Source organism: Lethenteron reissneri, unplaced genomic scaffold (assembly GCF_015708825.2).
Source record: "Lethenteron reissneri isolate LAM-NWPU_2019-01 unplaced genomic scaffold, ASM1570882v1 scaffold_1507, whole genome shotgun sequence".
NCBI classification, from domain to species: Eukaryota; Metazoa; Chordata; class Hyperoartia; order Petromyzontiformes; family Petromyzontidae; genus Lethenteron; species Lethenteron reissneri.
The window spans coordinates 46,351-66,366 of record NW_026891231.1 but is presented as its reverse complement, the minus strand read 5'-3'; the positions used below and the strand labels follow the sequence as shown (position 1 = coordinate 66,366).

The 20,016-nt window shown below is 56.8% G+C and overlaps 1 protein-coding gene and 1 long non-coding RNA gene across 2 annotated transcripts; one reads left to right on the top strand and one right to left on the bottom strand.

Moving 5' to 3' along the window:
- The first annotated feature begins 313 nt into the window (after positions 1-313).
- On the top strand, positions 314-11,259 carry LOC133362511 (catenin delta-2-like). Its single transcript, XM_061581460.1, has 9 exons — positions 314-463; positions 961-1,105; positions 2,011-2,209; positions 2,326-2,443; positions 5,469-5,604; positions 7,275-7,402; positions 7,833-8,013; positions 8,212-8,455; positions 10,433-11,259. The coding sequence occupies exons 2-9, from the start codon at positions 982-984 to the stop codon at positions 10,680-10,682; spliced, it is 1,380 nt and encodes a 459-aa protein (XP_061437444.1). The 5' UTR covers positions 314-463; positions 961-981; the 3' UTR covers positions 10,683-11,259.
- A 1,059-nt stretch (positions 11,260-12,318) lies between these two features.
- Positions 12,319-19,385, bottom strand: LOC133362509 (uncharacterized). Its single transcript, XR_009757504.1, has 4 exons — positions 19,231-19,385; positions 18,119-18,205; positions 14,028-14,174; positions 12,319-13,392 (listed from the first exon to the last, which is right to left on the bottom strand). It is a non-coding gene; the product is annotated as an uncharacterized LOC133362509 (long non-coding RNA).
- Positions 19,386-20,016: the final 631 nt, after the last annotated feature.

Genomic DNA, 20,016 nt, shown 5'->3' with positions numbered 1-20,016 from the left:
GGTGGTCCGGCTTCGTGGGCGCTCTCGGAGGCTGCTTCTTCACCACCAGCACCGCCACCACCGCCGCTGCCAACACCGCCGGAGGGGGGCGGCAGAGAGAGAGAGAGGAGGCTTCTCGGTGGGGGAGGGTGGGGGAGGTGGCGGTGTTGGTGGTATTGGCGGTGGTGGTGGCGGTGTTGGCGGTGGCGGTGGTGGCGGTGGTGGCGGTGGTGTTGGCGGTGGTGGTTGTGGTGTTGGCGGTGGCGGTGGTGGCGGTGGTGGCGGTGGTGTTGGCGGTGGTGGCGGTGGTGGTGGTGATGGTGTTGTTGGCGGTGGTGGCGGTGGTGGCGGTGGTGGTTGTGGTGTTGCCGTTGGTGGCGGTGATTGCCAGCAACCTGACAAGTTGGCGGTGGCGGTGGTGTGGGCGGCTGGGAAGCTGCGCTCAATATTCACGCTGCTCGTTGAGTGTGAGGAGGACGACCATGTAAGACCACGGGCGGGGCGCACGGGGGGACAAGGATATGTGTCTGTGTGTGTGTAGGTCGACTCAGCCTCAAATGTGTAAACATCGCTGCTAGGGCGACAAAGGGCGTGGTGTTGGCCACCGACCCCCTCGTGTGCCGTGCCGGCCTTTACAGGTGCTACTCGCTAACAACACTTGCCCCTACAGTCTGTTAAGGCTACACGGGGGATTTTTGTCTGTGAGGCAGTCGCCCTCCAACAACAACGGAGGGCGGAGGAGCGACGCTCACAACAACGAGCGGAGCGCCGGGTGGCTAAAGCACAGCAAGTTGGCACAGTAGGGGGCACAGGTGGTGCATCAGCCAGTCATCTCGGTCATCTCAGTTGACCCGTGGCACCTGGGTTTGCCCCTTGACCTCCTGCCAGTGGGCGTTTGACACTTCACGTGGCCTCAAGGTGCACATGGTCTGGCGAATGGCGGTTGTTTGTGCATCTCCTCACCTCCCCGTGCCCCTACAGGTGCTTGCGTCTGCATGCGAGATGTTGCAAGTCCTCAGCTCCAGCCATGCTGGTGCATTGGCATTTAGCAACAATGGAAGCCTCGCGGCCTTAGCCAGCCTGCTGGGACGCACTCACAACCCTCAAGCCCTGGAGAAGATCACCAGTAGCAACCCACCCACACTCACCACCCACACTCACCACCACCCACACTCACCACCCACACTCACCACCCACACTCACCACCACCCACACTCACCATCCACACTCACCACCACCCACACTCACTACCCACACTCACCACCACCCACACTCACCACCCACACTCACCACCCACACTCACCACCCACACTCACCATCCACACCACCCACACTCACCACCCACACTCACCACCCACGCTCACCACCCACGCTCACCACCCACGCTCACCACCCACACTCACCACCCACGCTCACCACCCACGCTCACCACCCACGCTCACCACCCACGCTCACCACCCACGCTCACCACCCACGCTCACCACCCACGCTCACCACCCACGCTCACCACCCACGCTCACCATCCACACTCACCACCCACACTCACCATCCACGCTCACCACCCACGCTCACCACCCACACTCACCACCCACACTCACCATCCACGCTCACCACCCACGCTCACCACCCACCCTCGCCACCCACACTCACCACCCACGCTCACCACCCACGCTCACCACCCACGCTCACCACCCACACTCGCCACCCACCCTCGCCACCCACACTCACCACCCACGCTCACCACCCACCCTCGCCACCCACACTCACCACCCACACTCACCACCCACACTCACCACCACCCACACTCACCACCCACGCTCACCACCCACGCTCACCACCCACGCTCACCACCCACGCTCACCATCCACGTTCACCACCCACCCTCGCCACCCACACTCACCACCCACACTCACCACCCACGCTCACCACCCACGCTCACCATCCACACTCACCACCCACACTCACCACCCACATTCACCACCCACACTCACCACCCACGCTCACCACCCACCCTCGCCACCCCTACCCCAGGCACGCTGTGGAACCTGTTGCGCCACGAGTCTCTGAGGGCTGCGCTGGTGGAGCTTTGCCTCCCGGCGCTGGTGGAGCACGTGCTGGTGCCAGAGAGCGGCTGGAGGAGCAACTTTGGAGACTCGCCCGCCTCAACCTCCCCACCCGGCTCGTCCGCCTCGCCTTCCGCGGCGTTCTGCAACGCCTTGACGTGCCTACGGTAAGGGGCGGTGATTTCGTGGTGGACGCGACGGGGAACGCCGCGGTTGACGCGACGTCACGCGGTGGACGCGACGGGGAACGTCGGGGGTTCACGTCACGGCGGTGACATTGCAGGGAGTTGAGCTCGGCAGATCCGGACGGACGGCTGAGCACGTGGAAGGGCGAGGGGCTGGTGGACTGCGTGCTGCGCTTCGTCCGCTCGGCACTGAGAGGACGCAACATCGAGACCAAGGTGACCCCCACAGCGCGATGGGTAGCGGTGGTGTAGCGGTTAGCGCTACGCTGCTCTATGAACCCGGCGGCGGGTCCAAGTGTGTCGAGTCCAACTCGGTCGCAGACGTTGTCTTGGGAGCAACACTCTTCAGCGACACAACACAAGCTACACTTGGGTGTTGACCGCGTGACTAGAGGCTTCTTCAACCCGATGCGGATCTTCATCGCCAGCAACACGAAGAACCCCGAGCCCCTCACTCTTTGGTCTGCATCAGCAGCAGGCCACGCTTTCCCGCCCGTTGACAGACACTTGCGTGGCGTCCGAAACGTCGTGATTTAATTTAGTTTTAATTTTATTTTATTTTTCACCTACGTGACTTTACCGAAAACACCAAAGAGTATGAATCATCGCAGTCGCGAAAACTTCAGATCTACAACCCCTCGCCCCGCCCACCTTCTAGATCTCTCCGGCTCTTTCCCGAAGGCTCCCGAGGGCTCTTGTAGACCATGTGACCGCCCAGCGGCCCCCCGTCCACCGGTGGCCCCCTCCAATATCATCCGGTGACGTGTCGGCAGGTCAACCGGCGCATCGTGCCCCAACGTAACCCTGGCTGGCTGACGCTCCCTCTCGCTCCCTCGCCGGGAGCCCGCACCGCACGCCGTACGTGGTGCCTCCACGCTGACCAGCGCTCACCCAGGCCCCGCTAGGGCTGGCGGTACTACGCCCAGTGAGCGGGCTGCACGTAATGCCAACACATCATCCGCCGTGGCTTCGTAAGCCCGGCACCACACAGTGACAATCGCAGTCACTACACAAGCAAGAACATCTGCTGGACTACATAGTGACGGATCAGCGGATGCGGGCCCATGTCCTTGACACCAGGATCTACCGTGGAGCTGATCTGCCCTCTGACCATCGACTTGTCATCTGCAAGATGCGCCTGCCATTCTTCCACTCCGGTGGTGGGTGTACACCCAGGACCCCATTCCAACCTAAGGTGGCCTGGTCTCAGCTGATGAAAGTTGCAAGCGAGAATTTCATCATCGCTTGCGGCTGGGGTTGGCATTGTCCCCCACTCCTCATGTCGAGGGTAAATGGGCGAGGTTTAGGACTGTGGCTCATGCAGCTGCAATGGCTGCTTTGGGTACACGGTCCAGACCTCCCCAGAGACCCTGGCTGACAGAGGAGGTGTTTAGGCTGGCTGAAAAAAGGCGACAGGCCCACTCTCATCGGCTTCAGTATCCCACATCAGAGAATGAGGCGGTTTACCGCAGCCTTCGCTCGGAGGTTCGGAGAGCCGTGAGGCGCTGCAAGGATGGTTGGTGGCGTCAGGTTCCTGAAGAGATGGAGTCTGCCTCAATGGCCCGCGATCACAAATCGCTGTTTAATTCCATCAAAAAAGTGACCTGCAGCACCACACCTATTACCATCATTAAGGGAAAGAACGGTGATCCAATCTCCGACCCCTAGGAACAGGTTTGCAGATTTGCTGAGCATTTCTGTGAGGTCTTGGGGGAGGGGAACTCCCCCAGCCTGCAAAACATTGTGGGACAAAGAGAGGATAGCCCTGCTGAGGCTGCGGTGCCTCATTGTTTGAAGAGGAAGTCACCCCCTGTAAGTGGCTGGCTGAGCTGCCATCTAAGGAAGTACTCAAAGCGATCCAGAGCCTGAGACCAGGAAAGGCACCGGGCAGAGATGATCTCTCAAGAGAAATGCTGAGGGAGGGTGGCGTTTGTGCACAGACTGCCCTATATGACATCATAACAACAGTCTGGACTACTGGACGGTTCCGCAGGATTGGAAGGATGCCCTGGTAGTCCCCCTCTTGAAGAAGGGCGACCCTGCACAGACTAACAACTACAGGGGCATCTCACTCCTCAGTGTGCCGGGAAAGGTCCTGGCAAGGATTATTCAACATCGCCTTGCTAGGCACGCTGAGGAGAGGCTTGCGGAGCCCCAATGCAGTTTCAGGAAAGGACGGTCCTGCACAGATGCCATATTTTCTGTCCGTCTGCTACAGCAGAGGTGTAGGAAATTCCAACAAGACCTACATCTCTGCTTTATTGACCTGGTCAAGGCCTATGATATCATCAGTAGGCCTGGGCTCTGGGTTGTTCTTCGTGCTTTCGGAGTCCCTGACCCTTTGCTCACGATCATTAAGGACCTTCATGATGGTGAGCGGGCCCGGGTAAAACTACGTGGCCGGGGTGTGGACAGGGATGTCCTCTGGCTCCCGCATTATTTAACATCTATTTCGGCCGCGTAGTTTGTGAAGCCTTCAATAGCTGTACTGGTGATGATGATGGTGATGATGGTGATGATGATGGTGATATGCGTGTGTGTGTATCTGCGTGTGTGTGTATACCTGCGTGTGTGTGTGCATGTATGTATGCGTGCGTGTGTGTATGTATGTGCGTGTGTCTGCGTGTGTGTGTGCGTGTATGTATGCGTGCGTGTGTGTGTATGTATCTGCGTGTGTGTATGTGTGTGTGTATGTATGTGCATGTGTGTGTGTGCGTGTGTATGTATGTATGCGTGTGTGTGTATGTATGTGTGCGTGTGTGTATGTGTGTGTGTGTATGTGCATGTGTGGGTATGTGTGTGTGTGTGTATGTGTGTATGTATGTATATATGTGTGTGTGTATGTGTGTGTGTGTATGTTCGTGTATGTGCGTGCGTGTATGTGCGTGTGCGTGTGTATGTATGTGTGTGTATGTATGTGCGTGCGTGTATGTGCGTGTGTGTGTCTGCCTGGAGAGCGGTAGTGTAGCGGTTAGCGCGCTGCGCTATGAATCCGGCGACCCGGGTTCGATTCCTGCTCACGGCCAACACCAGTGACGATTATCTGAACCGGTCCCGGGCCTCCCCTAGGTCGACTCAGCCTCAAATGAGTACCTGGTGCGGTGTGTAAACATCACCACTGGGGAGACAAAGGCGGTCGGACGTGGTGCCACCCCCTCTTGCGCAACTAACAACACTCGCCCCTACGACCCGTCACGGCTACGCGGGGGAGCTTTGGTTGCGTCTGCCTCCGTATCCGCAGGCGGTGGAGGATGCAGTCTGTGTCCTGCACCAGCTGAGCGTCCACATGCTGCACAACGTGCCGCACTGCGGAGACTCAAGGCTGGGGGGGGGCAGCTGGGGGGGAGCTGCCAGCCACAGCTCCACCCTGAAGACAGGTGGACACTGTGACCCCCTCACTCCCTCCCCTCACTCCCTCCCCCCTCACTCGCTCCCTCTCACTCCCTCCCCTCACTCCCTCCCCCCTCACTCCATCCCCCTCACTCCACCCCCCTCACTCCATCCCCCTCACTCCATCCCCCTCACTCCATCCCCCTCACTCCATCCCCCTCACTCCACCCCCCTCACTCCCTCCCCTCACTCCCATCCCCCTCACTCCATCCCCCTCACTCCCCCCCTCATTCCTCCCCCCCTCACTACCCCTCCCTCCCCCCCTTCCCTGTGTGTATAGTGTAGTGTACAGTGTAGTGTATGGTATAGTGTATAGTGTAGTGTATAGTGTAGTGTATGTATAGTGTAGTGTATAGTGTAGTGTACAGTGTAGTGTATAGTGTAGTGTGTGATAGTGTAGTGTATAGTGCAGTGTGTGATAGTGTAGTGTATAGTGTAGTGTAGTGTATAATGTAGTGTATAGTGCAGTGTGTGATAGTGTAGTGTACGATGTGCGTGTGTATGTGTAGACACCGTGTGTGTGTGTAGAGACACCGTGTGTGTGTGTAGACACACCGTGTGTGTGTGTAGACACACCGTGTGTGTGTGTAGACACACCGTGTGTGTGTGTAGACACACCGTGTGTGTGGACACACCGTGTGTGTGGACACACCGTGTGTGTGGACACACCGTGTGTGTAGACACACCGTGTGTGTAGACACACCGTGTGTGTGTGTAGACACACCGTGTGTGTGTGTAGACACACCATGTGTGTGTGTAGACACACCGTGTGTGTGTGTAGACACACCGTGTGTGTGTGTAGACACACCGTGTGTGTGTGTAGACACACCGTGTGTGTGTGTAGACACAGTGTGTGTGTGTGTAGACACACCGTGTGTGTGTGTAGACACACCGTGTGTGTGTGTAGACACCGTGTGTGTGTGTAGACACACCGTGTGTGTGTAGACACACCGTGTGTGTGTAGACACACCGTGTGTGTGTGTAGACACACCGTGTGTGTGTGTAGACACCCGTGTGTGTGTGTAGACACACCGTGTGTGTGTGTAGACACCGTGTGTGTGTGTAGACACCGTGTGTGTGTGTAGACACACCGTGTGTGTGTAGACACACCGTGTGTGTGTAGACACCCCGTGTGTGTGTGTAGACACACCGTGTGTGTGTGTAGACACACCGTGTGTGTGTGTAGACACACCGTGTGTGTGTGTGTAGACACACCGTGTGTGTGTGTAGACACACCGTGTGTGTGTAGACACACCGTGTGTGTGTAGACACACCGTGTGTGTGTGTCTACACACACACCGTGTGTGTGTGTCTACACACACACCGTGTGTGTAGACAGACACACCGTGTGTGTGTGTAGACACCCGTGTGTGTGTGTAGACACACCGTGTGTGTGTGTAGACACACCGTGTGTGTGTAGACACACCGTGTGTGTGTGTAGACACCGTGTGTGTGTGTAGACACACCGTGTATGTGTGTAGACACACCGTGTGTGTGTAGACACACCGTGTGTGTGTGTAGACACACCGTGTGTGTGTGTAGACACACCGTGTGTGTGTAGACACACCGTGTGTGTGTAGACACACCGTGTGTGTGTGTAGACACACCGTGTTTCTGTCCGCCTTGCTCCGCGCCGTAACGAGGCCTACGCCTGCAGGCTGGGAGCTGCTGTTCCAGGCCGACACAGTCAGCTGCTACGTGTCGCTGCTGCAGCAGTCGCACAACGTGCTCGTGCTGCAAGCGGCAACACGCTCCATCTACACGCTGGCCAGCGGAGACACCCAGGTGACGCTCCCTAGCAACGCTCCCTAGCAACGCTCCCCAGCACCGCTCTATAGCAACGTTCCCTAGCAACGCTCGCTAGCAACGCTCTATAGCAACGCTCGCTAGCACCGCTCTATAGCAACGCTCTCTAGCAACGCTCGCTAGCAACGCTCCCTAGCAACGCTCCCCAGCACCGCTCTATAGCAACGCTCTCTAGCAACGCTCCCTAGCAATGCTCTCTATCAACGCTCCCCAGCACCGCTCTATAGCAACGCTCCCTAGCAACGCTCGCTAGCAACGCTCGCTAGCACCGCTCTATAGCAACGCTCTCTATCAACGCTCTATTGCAATGCTCCCTAGCAACGCTCCCTAGCAACGCTCCCTAGCAACGCCCACTGTTTGACTGTCTGCGTGGTGGTGGTGTTACGTTGCCGTGCGCCGTCGTGAGCAGTGGTCGGCGTTGTCCCGCACGGCCGTGGCTCACAACGGGGGGCTGCCCTGCCTCCTGGAGCAGCTGCGGAGCGGGAGGAGCAGGAGTAGTGACGACGACGAGCGCCGTCTGCTGGCGTACACCTCGGTGCACGCTCTGCGGGTCCTCGCTCGCAATGACCCCAACAACCAGCGCCTCATCGGTGAGATGCGGGGGGGTGGGAGGGAGGGAGGTGGTGGTGGTGGTGATGGTGGTGGTGATGGTGGTGATGGTGATAGTGGTGATGGTGATAGTGGTGATGGTGGTGATCGTGGTGGTGATAGTGGTGATGAAGTGGCGATGGAGGTGGCGATGAAGTGGCGATGGAGTCCGCTCACCACCGTCTCTGCGCGCTCCCCAGGGCTGCACAATGGCGTGAGGATCCTCACCGCGATGCTGCCTGACGCTGCCGAGGCAGGCAGCGGTGGCGGCGGTGGCGATGGTGGCGATGGTGGCGATGGTGGCGAGGCCTCGCGGCTGGGCGAGGAGGGGCTGTCGGCAGTGCTCTGGGCGCTGACGGCGCTGGTTTCCGGCAGCGTCGCCAACGCTCAGCGGCTGCATCGCGGCGGTGGCATCAGGCGCATCGTGGCCATCCGCACCAGCCGGTGAGCGGTGCGGGGGTCGGGGTACGATCCACGCTCAACCACGCACACTCACCACCCACGCTCACCACGCACACTCACCACCCACACTCACCACGCACACTCACCACCCACGCTCACCACCCACGCTCACCACCCACACTCACCAGCCACACTCACCACGCACGCTTACCAGCCACACTCACCAGCCACACTCACCACGCTCACCACCCACACTCACCAACGCACACTCACCAACCACGCTCAACCACCCACACTCACCAGCCACACTCACCACGCTCACCACCCACACTCACCACGCACGCTCACCACCCACACTCACCAACCACGCTCACCACCCACACTCACCAGCCACGCTCACCACGCACGCTCACCACCCACACTCACCACGCTCACCACCCACACTCACCACGCACACTCACCAACCACGCTCACCACCCACACTCACCAGCCACACTCACCACGCACGCTCACCAGCCACACTCACCAGCCACACTCACCACGCTCACCACCCACACTCACCACGCACGCTCACCACCCACACTCACCACGCTCACCACCCACACCACGCACACTCACCAACCACGCTCAACCACCCACGCTCACCACCCACACTCACCACCCACACTCACCACCCACGCTCACCACGCACACTCACCACCCACACTCACCACGCACGCTCACCACCCACACTCACCACGCACACTCACCAACCACGCTCACCACCCACACTCACCAGCCACGCTCACCACGCACGCTCACCACCCACACTCACCACGCTCACCACCCACACTCACCAAGCACACTCACCAACCACGCTCACCACCCACACTCACCACCCACACTCACCACGCACACTCACCAATCACGCTCACCACCCACACTCACCAGCCACACTCACCACGCACGCTCACCAGCCACACTCACCAGCCACACTCACCACGCTCACCACCCACACTCACCACGCACGCTCACCACCCACACTCACCACGCACGCTCACCACCCACACTCACCACGCACGCTCACCACCCACACTCACCACGCTCACCACCCACACTCACCACGCACACTCACCAACCACGCTCAACCACCCACGCTCACCACCCACACTCACCACCCACACTCACCACCCACGCTCACCACGCACACTCACCACCCACACTCACCACCCACGCTCACCACGCACACTCACCACCCACGCTCACCACGCACACTCACCACGCACACTCACCACCCACACTCACCACGCTCACCACCCACCCTCACTATCCACACACTCCAAGCTCACCACTCACACTCACCACCCACCCTCACTATCCACACTCACCACCACTCACCAGGCACACTCACCACCCACACTCACCACGCTCGCTACTCTCACCACCCACACTCACCACCCACCCTCACCACCCACCCTCACCACCCACCCTCACTATCCACACTCACCACTCTCACCACCCACACTCACCACCCACGCTCACCACGCACACTCACCACCCACGCTCACTCACCACCCACACTCACCACGCTCACCACCCACCCTCACTATCCACACACTCCAAGCTCACCACTCACACTCACCACCCACCCTCACCACCCACCCTCACTATCCACACTCACCACCACTCACCAGGCACACTCACCACCCACACTCACCACGCTCGCTACTCTCACCACCCACACTCACCACGCTCGCCACTCTCACCATCCACACTCACCACCCACCCTCACTATCCACACTCACCACGCTCGCCACTCTCACCACCCACACTCACCACCCACACTCACCACGCACACAAAGATCTTTGTCTTTCTTTGTGTCTGTGTGTATCTGTGTGTGTCTAGGTCGACTCAGCCTCCCACCCCCTCGTGTGCCGTTCCGGCCTTCACAGGTGCTCGCTAACAGCACTCGCCCCTACAGTCTGTTACAGGCTACACGGGGGATCTTTGTCTTTATGCGTGTGTTGGTGCTGTGTCAGGACGGCGTGCAGCCAGGACCTCTTTGCAGCGAGGGCTTTGCTCACCGTCCTCTGGGCTCATCACGACCTCCGCGCCAGCTACAAGAAGTGTGGCGGCTGGGACAGGGAGCACTTCCTGTCACCGAGATGCCACGAGCAGCAGCAGCGGCGCCGGCAGCAGCAGCAGCAGCACGTGCACTCGCTGTGGCACCAGTGGCAGCTGTGCCAGCAGTGGCAGCTGTGGCAGCAGTGGCGCCAGTCGCAGCTGTAGTAGCAGAAGCAGCAGTAGCAGAAGCAGTAGTAGGGGTAGTGGCGGTAGTAGCAGTCCGCTCGGCGGACGCTGGCGTTCTCCTCTTGAATCTTGACTTGAAGCTTTCGTGGCTTGCAGGGACTTATGGGTCTGTCGGTCAGGTGGCGTGGGTAGGTTCAAGAAATTAACAAAAAACTACGACGTTTCGATGGCAACACAAGCGGTCGTCATCAGTGTTGCGATCGAAACGTCGCTGGTTTTTGTTATTTGCTTTGAACCTACACACGTGATGTTGCCGACAGACCCCAAAGAATATGCTCTTCTTAACTTCGCTTGTTGATGTTGATGAAGATGTCGATGGTGCTGTTGTTGATTTTGTCGTTGATGTTTATGATGTTGTTATTGATTTTGATGATGTTGTTGAGGATGTTGATTTTGTTGTTAAAGATGTTGATGTCGTTCGACCGGTGGCTATGGGAACAATTACCCTAGGGGAGGCTAATTGACCCGACCCAGCCAAGGTGCGGGTCTGGACTCTGGCTTCCTCGGAACTCGCCCTTACAAGGACAAGCGGGACAAGGGGGTCCAGGGTCCTAAGCTGGCTGGCTGGCGGGTCTTGTGCTGCGACTGGCCCTGATCGGCCAGGGAGCTGCCCTTTTATGCCTCGTGCCCAACGAGGGGTGGGGCTGTGTGCGCCCCCAGGTATCCCACAGAGCACACAGCCCCCCCGTTGGTGGCACCAAGGGGCTTAAGCGTCTGGGGTGCCTGGTATCCTAGCGCCTGCCGCCAAGGGGCTTATCTGTCTAGGGTCCCAGAGCCCCCAGCAGCCCCTCCCCTCTTGGGCTGGCACAGTAGCCCCTCTCATGGCACTGCACCTGTAGTATAAATGGGCTGTTCTATGGCGACAGTGGGTGTACTATACACAAGGGCTCACTAGAGGGCACATTCCAGATGTGACGGAGCACGTGGCCCAGAAGGGGATGGCCACGTGATGTGGACCCAGAGTGTGACTGACGGGGGGGGAGGGGGGGGGTGCGGAGTCCCCCCGTGGTTCTTCAACCGCGGGAAAGAAGTCGTCCACTTCCATCTTCGCTTTTCAGCCTCCGTACGCGTCGCCTGTTCCCGTCCCGCCGTAGCGAAGGGGTTCCGCTCAAGCGGCGAGGTGGTTAGGGCCGGCGGCCACCACCTTACGTGGTTAGCCCACGATGAGCGCAGTCGCTCACAATGTGCTTGGTTCACCTGGGAACGTTGAATAGTGTTGGTTGTGTGAGAGATTAAAACTTGCTGCCTCCCAGTCTTGGCGTGCGCCTGATGAGAACCGACTGCATGTGCGTTGATGTGTGGTAATGGGATGTTGTGGGCGTATGTTTTTTTATCTGTACAAGGGAGATCGTTTAAACGCAGTTTTTTTGTGTATATCTGGTGCATAATGGTTGAATGATAGCTTTCAAACACTGCGCAAAATTCATGCAGAACTGCTGTGATCCGCTGTGACACGGGGGAACACCAATAGAGCTGATCTTATTATCTGTGGGGCCATCTGCGAATCTTTACCTTCCAGCTAAAAGGAGCAAAATGACAGATAACCTCGCCAATAAGAGGATGAGAATACTGCGTGACTCTTCTTATCCGCGAGATATCTAAACATGATTTCCCAATTTTATTTTATACTTTTCAGAAAAACAATATATACAACACCGTGTCACCTGATGTTCAGATTTGGCCACAGCTGTTCACAAACCGCATAGCCAAAATCTTAAATGCCGTTTGTTTTGTCAATATAAATGGGAGCCGGCTGTTATGGTATAATAACGACGTGCGCCCGCTAAACTCAGGCCCTCCGATCCACCGATGGAGTGAGGAAATTTAACGAAAAAATGAAAACAGAAACTCACGCAAATTAAGAAGTTAGCTAAAGAAACAAAAAAATGTGGGTTTCTTTAAATCAAAATCTCCCCCGATTCGTGCATTTATACGTTGGCCCAATACGAAAGCCACGATGCCACAAAAAACGCGTTTTAAGGAGATTGAACTCTCAATCAGAGGTCGAAACCGGGTACCCGATTGCCGTACCCTACCCGATACCCGGCTACCCGTACCCGGCCGGGTACGGGTAGCCGTTTGCGACCCTGGTGCGGCCGGGTACGGTTAGGCCGTGAGTCACTGGTGAGTCACCGTTTGTCACTCATTTCCCAACGTCTTGTCTCTTCTCACAATTCAAGTTCCTAGAATCAACCCACCCGCGCCTGCAACGTGGCTTCATCTCAGAGGTCGCAATCGGGTACCCGTACCCTACCCGATAACCGGCCGGGTACGGGTATCGGGTAAGGAATCAAACCCCGTTTGCGACCTCTGCTCTCAGTACTCTGGGGGTTACAAACCCAGCAGAGCCGAATCCCCCGAGCTACGAGGCTGGGTGCCGACGTGCCCCCCACACCGTCGCGTGCGCCGCGTGAGCGGGGTGCCCGCGCTCCGCCGCTCGAATCTTCACAAAGAGCACAGACGGTCGCCGCGACGGTGACACTCGCTCGCGCTAAACCCAAGCCGTGCGCCCGGTGCCGCCGCCGGCGCTCTGCTCGGGGGGCTCCTGGCGGGGCCTCGGCGTCGCCCTCAGCTCCGTCTGAAGTCCCCGCGACTCGTCACGGAGCTGACGCAATTCCCGCGGCGACATCGTCGCTGCTGCTGCTGCGGGAACTGCCGTGGGGGGTCCGGCTCGCCGGGATCTGCCGCCCTGGAAACGAGTCGAATTTCAAGAGGAGTGTTTTCATTAACAACAATAAATATACACTCTCCATGGTAGAGGATGTGTATGGGCTGTATTGCGTGTATAGTGTATAGTGCAATGTATAGTGCAATGTATAGTGTAGTGTATAGTGTAGTGTATAGTGTAGTGTGTAGTGTATAGTGTGTAGTGTATAGTGTGTAGTGTATAGTGTGTAGTGTAGTGTATAGTGTGTAGTGTAGTGTGTAGTGTATAGTGTGTAGTGTATAGTGTGTAGTGTATAGTGCGTAGTGTATAGTGTAGTGTATAGTGTAGTGTATAGTGTAATGTGTAGTGTATAGTGTGTAGTGTATAGTGTGTAGTGTATAGTGTGTAGTGTATAGTGCAGTGTATAGTGTAGTGTGTAGTGTATAGTGTAGTGTTGTGTGTAGTGTTGTGTGTAGTGTGTAGTTTATAGTGTGTAGTGTAGTGTATAGTGTAGTGTATAGTGTGTAGTGTAGTGTATAGTGTAGTGTATAGTGTAGTGTATAGTGTGTAGTGTATAGTGGATAATGCGATCTAAACCCAAAAACCTTGATTATGAATAATAATAGTCAACGCCGTAATGTATGAGGAGCGGTGTGAGCGTTCCTCGCGAAACTCACCCGGTGCCGTTCCCGTCAGAGGAGGCCCCCGCCAGCGAGTGGTAACCCGGGGGCGCCAGCGACGCTCGGCGACTGCCCCGGGCCACCGCCACCTTCACCCGGGAAGCCTCCAGCGTCGTGTGGGCCGCCTGTTTGCCCTCCGCGGACCTACGTCACACACACACACACATCTATATACATTGCTGTGAACACACTACACTATACACTACACTATACACACACATCTATATAGATAGCTGTGAACACACACACATCTATATACATTGCTGTGAACACATTACACTACACTATACACTACACTATAAACTATACACAACATCTATATACATAGCGGTTGGGAAGCTGACGGAACCACTCTCATAGCTGTAAACAAATACACTACACTATACACTACACACTACACTATACACTACACTACCACATACCTGGCAACACTATACACTACACTGCTACTCACCTGGCAACACTATACAACAACAACCGCCATCCGCCATTAAGTTGCGGTCACATCACCACGATGCTTGTGCCAGGCCATGTGCACCTTGAGATCACGTGAAGTGTCGAACGCCCGCTGGCAGGAGGTCACGGGGCAGACCCAGGTGCCACGGGTCGACTGACTGAGATGACCGAGATGACTGGCTGATGCACCACCTGTGCCCCCTACTGTGCCAACTTGCTGTGCTTTAGCCACCCGGCGCTCCGCTCGTTGTTATGAGCGTCGCTCCTCCGCCCTCCGTTGTTGTTGGAGGGCGACTACCTCAAACTGCCCAGTAGCGTCCTTCACGAGCCTCCTCCACAGAGGCCGATCTTGACACCGCTGGTACCAGTCATCGGCAAGTCCACTCAGCTCCACGTCCTCCTGTACCACATCACTCCATCTCTTCTCTAGCCCATGTCGCGCCCATTTAGTCCCCTCGATCCGGCTGAACAAAAGCTGTTTCGGCATGCGGTGGCTGGGCATGCGGGCTACATGACCAAGCCAATGCAGCCTTACCTGCCGGAGGAGCTCACCGATGGGACTTTGCCCAAGGATTTGTGAGCTCCTCACACAATCCAGCCTGGTTAAACCCAGGATGGATCCTAGGCATGCCAGCCTAAATGTTTCTAACTGACAAAGATGCTCCATTAGGGGGGTCCACGTTTCGCAAGCGTAGAGAAGGGAGGGAATGACCGTGGCCGAGAAGAACTGAAGCTTCGTGCGGAGCGACAGACCAGGTAGCTTCCACACAGCGTTACGAAACTGATGAAAAGATATTGCCACTCGACTGATTCGGAGTGAGACCTCTGCTGTTAAACTGGAGCCGGTCATAAGCACACTGCCCAGGTATGGGTAACTCTACACTTTCTCCACAACTGCCCCATCACCGATTGGGAGTTGTGTGGGTGGAGTGTCTGATGGTACAAAATACCCAGGCAGGTGCTTAGTTTTGGTGGGGCTGATGGTAAGGCCCCACCTCTTAGTGGCACGCTCCAGTCTCAGCAGCAGCGTCTCTAACTCCTCTTCTGAATGAGCAGCTATTACCAAATCATCGGCATACATAACGTGGTTGACCAATAGGGAGCTATCCCTTGATCGCACCCGGGCATCGATCAGCCTCCCATTATATCTGTACCAGATGGAAATTCCCCCGGTACAGCTGCTGAAGGCTTCACGAACCACGTGGTCAAAATAAATGTTAAATAATGTGGGGGCCAGAGGACATCCATGTGGCACCCCAAGGTGTACAGGGAATGGCTCTGACTCCCGGCCATGTAGTTTTACCTGGGCCTGCTCACCATCATGAAGGTCCTTAATGATCGTGAGCAGAGGGTCAGGGACTCCGAAAGCACGAAGAACAACCCAGAGCCCAGGCCTACTGATGGTGTCATAGGCCTTGACCAGGTCAATAAATCAGAGATGTAGGTCTTGTTGGAATTCCCTACACCTCTGCTGTAGCAGACAGACAGAAAATATGGCATCTGTACAGGACCGCCCTTTCCTGAAACCGCATTGGGGCTCTGCAAGCCTCTCCTCAGCGTGCCTAGCAAGGCGATGTTGAATAATCCTTGCCAGGACCTTTTCCGGCACACTGAGGAGTGAGATGCCCCTGTAGTTGTTACTGTCTGTGCGGTCCCCCTTCTTAAAGAGGGGGACCACCAGGGCACAGACACACACACAGACACAAACACAGACACAGACACACACACAGGTACACACACACGTACACACAGACACGTACACACAGACACGTACACACACAGACACGTACACACACAGACACGTACACACACACAGACACACACACACAGACACACAACAAAGATCCCCCGTATAGCCTTCAGACTGTAGGGGCAAGTGCTGTTAGCGAGCACCTATGAAGGCCGGAACGGTACACGAGGGGGTGGGTGGCCAGCACCACGCCCGACCGCCTTTGTCTCCCTAGTGGCGATGTTTACACACCGCACCAGGTACTCATTTAAGGCTGAGTCGACCTAGGGGAGGCCCAGGACCGGTTCAGATAATCGTCACTGGTGTTAGCCGTGAGCGGGAATCGAACCCGGGTCGCCAGGTTCATAGCGCAGCGCGCTAACCGCTACACCACCGCTCCCACAAGACACACACACACAGACACACAGACACACACACACACACGTACACAAACACACACGTCCACACACACAGACACGTACACACACAGACACACACTTACACACGTACACACAGACACACACACACGCACAGGTACACACACGTACACACAGACACACAGGTACACACACGTACACACAGACACACAGGTACACACACACAGACACACAGGTACACACACACAAGTACACACACACAGACACACAAGTACACACACACAGACACACTGACACACAGACAGACACACAGACACACACACGTACACACAGACACTGACACACACACATACAGGTACACACACACGTACACACACGTACACACACAGGTAAACACACACACACACTGACACACACACAGACACACACACACAGACACACACACACACGTACACACACACACACAGACACACACGTACACACACTGACACACATACAGACACACACACGTACACACACGTACACACAGACACACACAGACACACAGACACACACTGACACACACACACACAGACACACACGTACACACACGTACACACACTGACACACACACACACACACTGACACACACACACAGACACACACAGACACACACACACGTACACACAGAGACACATACACACAGACACATACACACAGACACACACACAGACACACACACACACACAGACACACAGACACACACACACACAGACACACACACACACAGACACACACAGACACCCACAGACACACACACAGACACACAGATACCCACAGACACACACAGACACACCCACAGAGACCCACAGACACACACACACACAGACACACAGACACACACACACAGACACACACACAGACACACACACACACAGACACACACACAGACACACACACACAGACACACACACACAGACACCCACAGACACACACAGACACCCACAGACACACACAGACATACACAGACACACACAGACACACACAGACAAACACACAGACACACACAGACACCCACAGACACACACAGACACCCACAGACACACAGACACAGACACACAGACACCACAGACACACAGACACACCACAGAGACCCACAGACACACACACACAGACACACACACAGACACACACACAAACACACACACAGACACACACACACACACAGACACCCACAGACACACACAGACACCCACAGACACCCACAGACACACACAAACATACACAGACACACACAGACAAACACACAGACACACACAGACACCCACAGACACACACAGACACACACAGACCCATAGAGACCCATAAAGACCCACAGACACCCACAGACACACACATAAACCCATAGAGACCCATATAGACCCACAGAAACCCACAGACACCCACAGACACCCAGACCCACAGACACCCACAGAGACCCACAGAGACCCACAGACACACACCCACAATGCATCTCCCCACATGCCCTCACCCCCTGCTAGACTCACCAGGGTGAGTGGGTGGTGAGTTCCAGCTACAGCTGACACCGCCGCCACCGCTGCCGCCAGCTGCTGCTGCTGCTGCTCAGCCAGAGCCTGGGGGAGGGAGGGGGGGGAGGAGGGGGAGGGAGGAGAGGGGAGGGAGGAGAGGGGAGTGGAGGGGAGTGGGGGAGGGAGGGGTGTGGAGGGAAGGGAGGGAGTGGAGGGAGGGGGGTGGGGGAGAGAGGGGTGGGTGGGGGAGGGAGGTTGGTGGGGGAGGGAGGGAGGGGTGGGGGAGGGAGGGGGTGGGGGAGGGAGGGGGTGGAAGTGGGGGAGGGAGGGGGTGGGGGAGGGAGGGGGTGGGGGAGGGAGGTGGGGGGAGGGAGAGGAGAGAGGGGGTAGGGGAGGGAGGGGGGTGGGGGAGGGAGGGGGTGGGGGAGGGAGGGGGTGGGGGAGGGAGGGGGTGGGGGAGGGAGGGGGTGATGGTCTAAGAATGTGTACACACACCACTCTCTCTCTCTCTGAGAATCCTATTGTTATAGTCACACTGTTATTAAAGACAATGCATTCTCTAGTGTTACATTGTTATTAAAGACAATGCATTCTCTATTGTTACATTGTGATTGTTATTATCAGAGCCGTGTGTGTTTGCATGTTCACCACAAGTAGTGAGAGAGAGTGTGGTGAATGCGGTAACTCACCCACACACACCTCCCACTCACCTCACCCACTAACTCACTCACTGACTCACTCACCCACCCACCACTAACTCACCCACTCACCTCACCCACCACTAACTCACCCACTCACTCACCCACTAACTCACCCACTAACTCACCCACTAACTCACTCACTGATCCACTCACCCACCCCCCACCCCACCCACTCACCCACCCCCCACCCACTCACCCACCCCCCACCCACTAACCCACCCCCCACCCCACCCCCCCACCCACTCACCCACCCCCCACCCACTCACCCACCCCCCACCCACTCACCCACCCCCCCACCCACTCACCCACCCACTCACCCACTCACCCACCCACTCAACCACCCCCACCCCCACCCTCCCCCCCACCCACTTACTCACCCCCCACCCTCCCCTCCCCCACCCCACCCCTCACCCCCCACCCCCCCCCCACCTTCGTCTCCTTTGCGATTCTCTCCGCCCTGAGCGCTGCCACCTGCACAGGTGACAGCGGCTTCTCGTAGCTGATACCGCTGCAACAACAACATCATCAACAACATCAACAACAACATCAACAACAACAACATCAACAACATCAACAACAACATCAACAACAACAACATCAACAACAACATCAACAACAACAACATCATCACCACCACCACCATCACCACCACCACCATCACCACCACCACCACCATCACCTCCACCACCACCACCATCACCACCACCATCACCATCACCACCATCACCATCATCACAATCACCACCATCACCATCACCACTTCAGGAGAGTGCACACCCAGCATACTCCGCTAACCATCAACGGTGCTGCAGTGGAGAGGGTGAGATGCACCAAGTTCCTGGGTGTGCACATCTCTGAAGACCTGTCGTGGAGCCACAACACTGCATCACTGGCCAAAAAAGCCCAACAGCGCCTGTATTTTCTCCGCAAACTGAGAAGAGCAGGAGCCCCGCCCCCCATCATGCACACCTTCTACAGAGGCACCGTTGAGAGCATCTTGACGAGCTGCATCACCGTGTGGTACGGCACCTGCACAGTGTCCTGCCGCAAGACTCTACAGCGCATAGTGAGAGCAGCTGAGAGGATCATTGGAGTCTCTCTCCCCCCTCTTCTGGACATTTATAATACCCGCATCACCAGCAAAGCAATCAAGATTGCAGGTGATCCCACCCACCCATCTCACAGCCTCTTCAGCCTGCTGCCGTCAGGGAGGAG

Bases quoted from the DNA above. Each gene is read 5' to 3' on its own strand.
- LOC133362511 (XM_061581460.1), top strand. From the start codon at position 982: ATGTTGCAAGTCCTCAGCTCCAGCCATGCTGGTGCATTGGCATTTAGC. The intron at 2,210-2,325 runs GTAAGGGGCGGT...GTGACATTGCAG, and splicing joins AACGCCTTGACGTGCCTACG to GGAGTTGAGCTCGGCAGATC. The intron at 2,444-5,468 runs GTGACCCCCACA...CCGTATCCGCAG, and splicing joins GACGCAACATCGAGACCAAG to GCGGTGGAGGATGCAGTCTG.